Source organism: Perca flavescens, chromosome 12 (genome assembly GCF_004354835.1).
Source record: "Perca flavescens isolate YP-PL-M2 chromosome 12, PFLA_1.0, whole genome shotgun sequence".
Classification (NCBI taxonomy): domain Eukaryota; kingdom Metazoa; phylum Chordata; class Actinopteri; order Perciformes; family Percidae; genus Perca; species Perca flavescens.
This window is the reverse complement of record NC_041342.1, coordinates 12,194,022-12,202,687: the sequence shown is the minus strand read 5'-3', so window position 1 is coordinate 12,202,687 and position 8,666 is coordinate 12,194,022. Positions and strand designations below refer to the sequence as shown.

General features: G+C 44.4%; 1 protein-coding gene across 1 annotated transcript; it reads right to left on the bottom strand.

Annotated features, from left to right (window-relative positions):
- Nucleotides 1-85: 85 nt before the first annotated feature.
- angptl4 (angiopoietin-like 4) lies at nt 86-7,014 on the bottom strand. The gene is made up of 7 exons (XM_028594266.1): nt 6,376-7,014; nt 5,122-5,232; nt 4,907-4,994; nt 2,292-2,405; nt 2,048-2,143; nt 1,513-1,797; nt 86-1,392 (listed from the first exon to the last, which is right to left on the bottom strand). The coding sequence occupies exons 1-7, from the start codon at nt 6,907-6,909 to the stop codon at nt 1,208-1,210; spliced, it is 1,413 nt and encodes a 470-aa protein (XP_028450067.1). The 5' UTR covers nt 6,910-7,014; the 3' UTR covers nt 86-1,207.
- Nucleotides 7,015-8,666: the final 1,652 nt, after the last annotated feature.

Here is an 8,666-nt window from a genome sequence, read left to right as displayed (position 1 = left end):
GAATACTACCTTACGTTTTATTTGTTGCAAACTTGTGGATACTCTCAAAGTGACACATACAGTAATACACAGACAAAAGGCAATGTTAGTTTCAATCAATTTTATTGGCTCACTATGGCCCCCAAAATGGTTTAAAGTCTCTTAAAAACCATTTAACATCTGGCAAACATGACAAAGACAATATAAATCACAAACAGGCAGCACCAGAAACATATAGATTGATTCTTTAGCATTTAAATAAGGAAGGGAAATATCTACAACAACAAACTCTCGAGTCTCGAGGACAACAGATAATGTCACAACAAATCAGTTCTATTTCTGAAAAGACCGACGACATTCCTTCATACGCTATGTTCAAAACCGCGCCTCTGGTTTTAAAATAAGTCAATATGACTTAACATCATCAAAATCCCCACAGAAAACTTAGTCAGTGAAGAATATGCCTAATTTGATTCACAATTGCAGACGGAAAATGTATTCTACAAAAGGCTCGAATGGTTTTTTCAGTGTATCGTCAGTCTTAACGCAGTTTCTGCATTATAATCCTAGTTTACAGTGATTTATAATTTGACCTAATGCCTGCCATAAGGCAGTAACACAAATATTATCATGCTCATGTGGAAAATGATGTTATGATGTTTTTTACTAAGTCATTATTTGGTCCGCACCACTGGGTTTAAAAGGCCTTCTTAATTGGCCTGCACTTCAATCCTACATGCGTCCTTTACAAAATAGGAGCAGTTCTTAATCTGTTTTTAGCTGACAGTGTTGATTACTTGCTACAAAACCACATTTAAACTCAACCACAGCCCACATGCCCAGAGTTGACACCACGTGTCTGGTGATGCGTCTCTACTTGTTGGAAATCCTTCATGGCTCACAGCACCGTGGACTGGCCTGGACTCGCTCTGGGATGTTCTCCTGACTAGGGGCCCCCGCTTTCATGCCAACAGAAGGAATCAATTGCAATGGTACACCACGTGAAAAAACTTTCCACTGCACGGTGGGTTTTTTTGGGTCTCTTTTTTTTCCATCTGTTGCTCTAGGTGCAGGGAAGGAATCTGCTCGTCTCGTCTCTCCGAGAACAGAGCATTGGAAACCTGGGACTCCATTTAATGCACCAAGAAAAGAAAGAATAGTCCAAAATCTACGTCTTTCTCCCCCATTCTCTTTGTCTCGACTTTTACATTCTGTCTCTTTCTAGTCTTTAGGCCTTTTTTAGGATTGCAGCAGGGGCGATCATCATCCTGCTGGACTTCAGAGGGTAGTAGCGGCCCCTCCAGGTCTTCCAGAAAATGCTCTGCTTCCTCTGATGCCGCTGCTTGGGAGGGGGGGTCTGGAAGTATCTACCGTTTAGGTTGGAGTGACCGCAGTTACTGAACCACCAGCCACCTAGCAAGACAAAGGACAATATCAGGTTAGGTGCTGCCTTTGAGCCATATCCCATATTGGAAACTTGAAAAACAACAACAAAAAAGGCATTCATTGTTGGGTTTGTCAATTACAACTTACCAGAGAGGTGACTGGCACAGTTGGTGTCGTTTTTCTGGTCGTTGTCTTGGTCACGGGTGGAAAAAGGCAGGCCGGAGGTGGCGTCAGTCCCCAGGGAACTCTCCAAGAGGCTGAGCGTGTCGGCCTTCTGAATCTTAAGCGAGTACTTGGTTTCCTCTCCGCCCAGATGGAAGGGGAGGAGGATAGACGCTGAGTCGTCACTCCAGTCAGAGAGCTTGATGTCGAGGATGTAGCCACCATCTTTAGCAATGGAGTGGATCTTTTCTAGACCCAACCAGAACTCTCCTAGAGACGAAAAAGCAAAAGAGGAAAGGTGAAAAAACTGACACTGACATCTGCTGCTGTCTTGACTTCTGTTTGCCTTTGATCCATTGTAAGCGTATCAGCGATAAGATGCTTTTGGGGGACAGATTCTGCCCTCTAATGCAGTGGTTATAAAGGACAGTAATGCTGTGTGAACTAATCTGGCCCTGGCCAGGCAGGCTAGCACCTGTCCAGTCAGTGAGAGTGCGATCAAAGTCAAAAGAGCATTTACCATCTAGGGCGCCAAAGCCTTTCTCGTAGGCCTGCCATAGCTGGTCAAAGTCGACTGAGCCATCTTGGCGCCTTTGGATCACTGTCCATCCGCCATCTGGACAAAAAGACAGAAACAGATTGATCAGGAAAAGTTGCATCAACCAGTTTGGAGACTTTTGAACAGTTTGAAGTCGGTGACTGATTGTCTAGTAGTTATCAAAAGACACAAAGGGCAAAATGGGGGAAATTTTCTCTCCGCTTACCAGCAGTCATCTCACAGAAGACTTTAAAGGGCTCTGCATTCATGGGCTGTATGGTGTAGACCCCACTTGTTGTCTCTCCTCTCAGGAACAGCTCATGACAGTCTGTTGCCATTTCTAGAAAAAAAAAAAGAAATTCCAAATGTTAAGACAACCAGCTCTGTACAGTATCACTGCAATCCAAACAGTGTGATCACTTTTCATCTACACCGCTGTTCTATGCTATTTATTATGCATGACACATTTGCGTTTTTCTTTTTCTTTACTCCCTTTAACTCTGTTATTGTGATGGAGGTAAAACATGTTCTTTGTAAAATTGAGGCGGAAGGTTCGCTGGGCAGCTTGCCAAATTCCAACTGAAATCTAAACTTGTTTACTCAACCCAGAATTGATAAGTAGGACATTTTGCTTAGGGAACCTCTCAGTGACATGTTTCTCTGCACTGCGAGCGTCGAGTTTCTGCAGATACGACTATCGTTCCGAGTGAGCCTATCAGTAAGTCTGGAGATATAAATGTGTACCCGATAAAAGCCTTTGACCTAGCCCCAACAACAGAGAGAGAAAGAGAGTGAGAACCTGTGTCTCGGTTATAAATATGACCTTTCTCCCAGTTCTCAAGCAGCCTTCCCTTTTTACGGCTGCTTTGGCTTTCCAGCCTATTGAGCTTGCACACACCACTACCCTTTACATTCCTCAACCCCCTTCCCCCTGTCATTGATTCCCCCCCCCCCCACCTCCCCTCTGGTCTGTCACAACTCCTTCACGTGCACAGCAGCCAGTCGGTAATGCAGGAGTGCATGGCTGGTGCATGCATGGGGAGTGATCAGCGCGTGGTAAGGAGGGGGGATATGGGCTGTTGCTGCAAAAAGAAATCGGAGAAGGCAGTAACATAAAGCAGGGGACCCAGGAACCAATCGGAGCTGTCATGTGCCTAATGATGCATGATGCAACCAATAGCACTTCTCCAGTAATCCTTGTTTTTATCATGGATGACATCATCACGTGATGCTATTTAATATCTTTAAACGACAAAAAAAAATATTGTCATATTGTTTGAGCACGCCAGCTGACCGCGGGAACACAAAACCTCGTTTGTGTGCGATAACCTTTCCCCTAAAAGACATGAACTCTCGGTGGTCAGTTGTGGCTGTGGTCGGGCCACGGGCTTAAGGGGTTCTCCTGAACTTTGGCACACTTCTTATTCATTACAATGGGAGAAAGAGAGAGGATGGAGGTTGGGGGGTTTGTGTGTAGGGATGGGGGGAGGAGAGGAGAAGATGACTGAAGAGGAGGAGGAGGGATGTCTGACTCCCTGACAGATCTAGGGGAAAGGTTGCTCATTCTTGAGGGACGTACAGGTTTGTTTTACACAGAAAGGTGGGACATCTTAAAAAGGGGGGAGGAGGCGAGTGTCTTCAAAACAGTGGGGGATATCTGTAACTGTGAACATTGCATGCTAGATTTGTACAAAGCCTTCCCTCCTCACTTCCAGGTTCTCCTCATCTATCCCCCCACACACAAACACACTACAGAAACGAACAGTGTGAGTAATCCTGTTGAGCTGCGTAAACCTGACTGAACTCTCTCGGAGACCAGCGAACTTTCCCCCAGTTGAAACCTTGCCAGAGAAACTTCTTTCTTCTTTCCTGATTCCTAAAATCCTACTGATGTCACAGCTCGGAGGCGTTATTGTAATATGTACTGGCTGACTGTTACCTCAGCCATGTTCACCTTTCACCTACTTCTCATCTATGGCCGTCAGACACAGAGGTTGGCCTTTAAATGTATTCCAATTTATTTGAATCTATCTTAATTCAAATCTACCATTGGAATGTGCATTAGAATAGGCATTTTTTATACAAGCATTTCTTCCAATCATCCCTTTCGTCCTCTTTGAAGGCTAAACAGTCCTTAAGTAGGACCAAAGTGTGGTGGGTAAGAAAGCTCAAAGTGTTGGTGTGGAGTTGCTGTATATACAGTCGAGTGCAGTCTGGATGAAAGCATCCATTAGAACTGCTGCTCCAATCACAGTTCAGCTCAGGGAGCAACAGCTGCTTGGCGTGGCTGCTCACCGAGGGCATCATTTACTGCCTTTACAATTGCGAATTACAACAGTGAGCCACAGTATGAGGGTCACTGAATAAACTGAGCCTCATTCTGACAATGTTAATTTCCCCTTTTTCTCTCCACCAGTACAGGCTGAGTACTTTGTATCCTGATGATTGAAATACGTTCCAAATAAGGCTATAAACTAAAAATATAATATAAAATGTATTCTAGTTCATAGATCTGAAAAGTAGGATGGCTAAGTTATAGTTTTAAATAACTTCCTTTTAATTGTGTTCATGTTGCACTGTATTAGTTGAACAATGCCATTAGGAGTTTACAGACTAAAGAGCACAGCTTGGGCAAAAAGTCCACCAGTTGATATGTTTGGCGTCACACTGAGAGAGTAGCGTGCCCAAATTGATTAGAGTCCTTGATTTTAATTGCTAGTGATTTAAGCTTCTTTAGAGCCTTGCTAAGCAGATGGCCTGCTACATTTGGCGTCAGATTTTGTCCAGTCGACTTAAGACAGTGTCGGGAGGGGATTTCTGGCGCTTTCTGCCTTTACTTACCGACTGGTGAGTCGCTTTGCTCGGAAAGGCCACTTTGCACGTCAGTGTTGCTGCTCCGCGGGGGCGCTCTCTGTCGAGACTGTTGGACCTGAAAAAAAGGGGGTACGGACCATGATTGATGAGAGTGCAGACAATATGACAACGTGATCAAATTCTTCACAACAAGTCCTCTGATGTGGAACGAGTGTTTGCGAAACTGTAAAACGCGTCCTCACCTGAGTCTGCAGGGTCCTGATGCGCACGTTCTGCTTGTCAAGCTTCTCCTGCTGGAGTCTGATCCGCTCCATCAGGTCGTCAACGCGTTTGCTTTGAGCCTCCATCATCAGCTGAAACACAATATATAACACACATTTAATTTTTGTTTCGGCTTTTGATTAACTTTTATTCTGCGCAACAGTGCCTGTGCGTAAAAGGTGGTGCTTTAGAACTTCAGAAGACATCGCCAGAGAAGCACCAGCATGAACCAAAGGCTGTATATACAACTAGGAATGAACCCAACAATCGGGCCATTGTAGAGTTTCATTTGAAACCCCCGCGACATAGACACTATATAACATTTTCAACTCTCAATGACGAGCGTGTGTCCTTTTCCTACAGGCTGTGGTGTGGTTGTGTAACTCGCTCACAGCGCGGGATTTCCATCCCACTGTAAAAAGCCGTTCAGGCTCACGTACTGAAGACCTGCAACTCCCATAAGCCCCCCTTCCGCTGTGTGTGTGTGTGTGTGTGTGTGTGTGTGTGTGTGTGTGTGTCATATGGCCAAACACTCCACAGGTTATGAAATGTCCCCAGCTGTGGAGAATTATTCACACATTCTTGCAGCTGATGCGTGCAGATCCCTTTGTCTGGCAGCCATTAGTATTTCCCTGCACGTACTGCACGCTCTTTCTCCATGCCTCTACCCCCACCCACCCCACCCCCCAACCACCCACTGCTTGCCCTTTGTGCATTTTGATTTAGTGCCTTTGAGCTCAAGGGAAAAAGCCCCACCATGAAAGCCAATGGTCCATGCAATACTGTACATCCACTATCATGACTTATTTAACCATCTGCTGCTGTGCAACATGTTGTACTTTGTTGGGCTTTTTAATTGGTAATATCTTGAAGTTGAGATGAGATCATAATGTAAAAAAAAAAAAACGTTTTGTTAACGCTACTGTAGAAATGATATCTCTGGAATTATCATTTGGGGATAAGGTTAAGAATGAATGAAGTCAGTGAGTCTGTGGATCATGTCAGGAGTGGAACATCCGTACAGTTTGGTCTGAGGTGTTCCTCGGCAGAGATATGCCACTGGGGGTAATGACTAGGAATTATGTTTTGCATACAGTTGAAAGCCTCATTTAGCCTCACTTTCCTCCCAAACTAGCTAACGTCACTCCCACTAAATTTTTTTTTTTACATGTTTCTGCCTTCCCAAACAAATGATCATCATCAAAGACCAAACTCAGAACCTTGCGCATTCTCACCTGGATGTTGCGAGCATCACTATTGTTCTTGGCACCGGCACCGGCACCGGCGCTGGCGTCCCCCTGCAGAATGCTGTCCACCCTCTGCTCCAGCAGGCTCATCCTCTCGCTCATCGTCCTCCTCTCCTGCTGCATCTCCTCCGCCTTCTCCCTCAGCTCGGCCGTGACGTTGAGCAGCTGCCCCTCTCTGTCCTCCAGTCCGTGGGCTCGAGCCTTCAGGGCCTCCCCCTCCACTCGCAGCTTCTGGCTTTCCTTCCCCAGCTCGGCCACTGTGCGGTTGAAGACCTTCAGCTTGGTGGAAATGTCCCTCACCTGGACTTTGGTTTTGTCCACGTGCTCCTTCAGCCCCTGGCCCAGCTGCAGCAGGCCATGAGCGATGACATTCACATCATCCCACCCTGCGTACTGTACACGCTTCTCCTTGCCGGCGCCGCCCGAGGATGAGCCCCCTTTCTTCTCCAAAGGGAAACCTGTGGCCGTGAGCACCACCAGGCACAGAGTCACAGTTGCAAGCGTTGTCTTCATTGCTGTCATCCTTAACTGTTTGAATCTTTCTTTGAATGGTGTATATTTTCCGGTTGCAGAAGTGTAAGTTGTCCTTGTCCTGTAGTTGATTTTTGAGAGCTCAGGCTCCTGGCTGAGCAGTCAGAGCACTACTGTTTTATAGTTTCACAGCCCTCAATTCTAAACTGTAAGCTGCCTGCCATTGGCCAGCCGAGGAGAGGGAGGGGGGCAGTTACTCTCAAGTTTCTGTCCCTCCTCCACCTCTCTGTTAACTATTCATGTGAGAGGCGGAGGAGGAACATAATACAACGAAAAGATTGGCTTTCATCTCTGCACTGTGACTGACAGCGATTCCATTATCTACTGGAGCTGTTATCCCCTGCAGTGAAACAAGTGTAATCCTTTTTACCCTAACCCTATTAACACTAAGTGGAATATTTGTAGTGGTTGAGAATATTTGAGGTGATCTTTTCATCAGCACAGGAACTGAAATCGGTTGATAGTGATATTAGAACCCCCATTAAACTCATAAAATAGACAGTGTGCCTGTTCGGAGAGTTACAAATAATAACATATCACAATACAAGTCTTCCAACCTTATTTAATGGGCCATTTGTGTTCACATAATTACGATAGTGAAAGTGGGAAATGCCATGATGAGCTGTGCTATAAGTGTGCACCACACACACTGATGCCAATGAAAGATGCCTTTCATTGGCAGCCCTTTATAGAGCTGACTAATCTGAGCCAGCTTCTTTATGTCATTCATTTACACAGCCATGAAGTGAGGATTTCTATTTATTCCACTTCCTGTAACATCACTTAATTTGCCATTCAGTCCGTGGAATTAGGTAGATAAGCTGTTTCTTTGTTTGTTGGTGTGATTCAAATCTGTATTGTCAAGGAAACTGCACATTCAATCTGAGATATTTAACTCACACGACTGAGAAAGAATTCAGGCAAAGTTAGGGAACACACATTGATCTGCACTAGAGCTGCGATGATTAATCGATTAGTTGTCAACTATTAAATTGATCGGCAACTATTTTGATAATCGATTCATCGGTTTGAATCATATTTAATTTAAAAAAGATAGAAATTCTCAGATTCCTGTTTCTTAAATGTGAATATGTTCTAGTTTCTTCACTCCTCTGTGACAGTAAACTGGATATCTTTGAGTTGTGGACTAAACAAGACATTTGAGGACGTCGTCTCGGGCTTTTTGGGAAACACCGATCCACATTTTTCACCATTTTCTGACCTTTTATATAGACCAAACAACTAACCCATTAAGCGAGAAAGAAAATAACCGACAGATTATTGGACAATGAAAATAACCGTTGGTTGCAGCCCTAATCTGCACATCAGGAAAGAAATACTAGTCAATTTTTTTCACAGTATTAAATGCCAACATAAATTATATAGCTGTCATGGAAAGGAATCATTTCCTTATTCCTTATTTTCTCTTACTTAGCCTGATTACGTAAGCCTTCACAATACAAATTGTACTGTTTTTAGACTGATATAGATAAAATGAGATTATAATGTAAAAAAACCAACAACACATTTTTTAACAGCTATTGTAGAAACAATATATCTGGATTTCTTTATCATTTGGGTATAAGGTTAAGGATGAATGAAGTCAGTGACTCTGTGTATAGGAACATCCGTACAGTTTGGTCTGAGGTGTTCCTCGCCAGAGATACAGTATGCCACTGGGAAGCTGTCAGGACTGTGAGAAGTAGGGGAAAGTTCACAGCACAGAGGATGCTCACATTGCAGGGCTG

What these genes read in the sequence shown, in the direction of transcription:
- angptl4 (XM_028594266.1), bottom strand. Translation starts at nt 6,909, where the DNA reads ATGACAGCAATGAAGACAACGCTTGCAACTGTGACTCTGTGCCTGGTG. An exon ending in TCAGGACCCTGCAGACTCAG is followed by an intron (nt 4,995 to 5,121) that starts GTGAGGACGCGT and finishes CCTTTTTTTCAG; the next exon opens with GTCCAACAGTCTCGACAGAG. An exon ending in AGGCTTTGGCGCCCTAGATG is followed by an intron (nt 1,798 to 2,047) that starts GTAAATGCTCTT and finishes TTTCGTCTCTAG; the next exon opens with GAGAGTTCTGGTTGGGTCTA.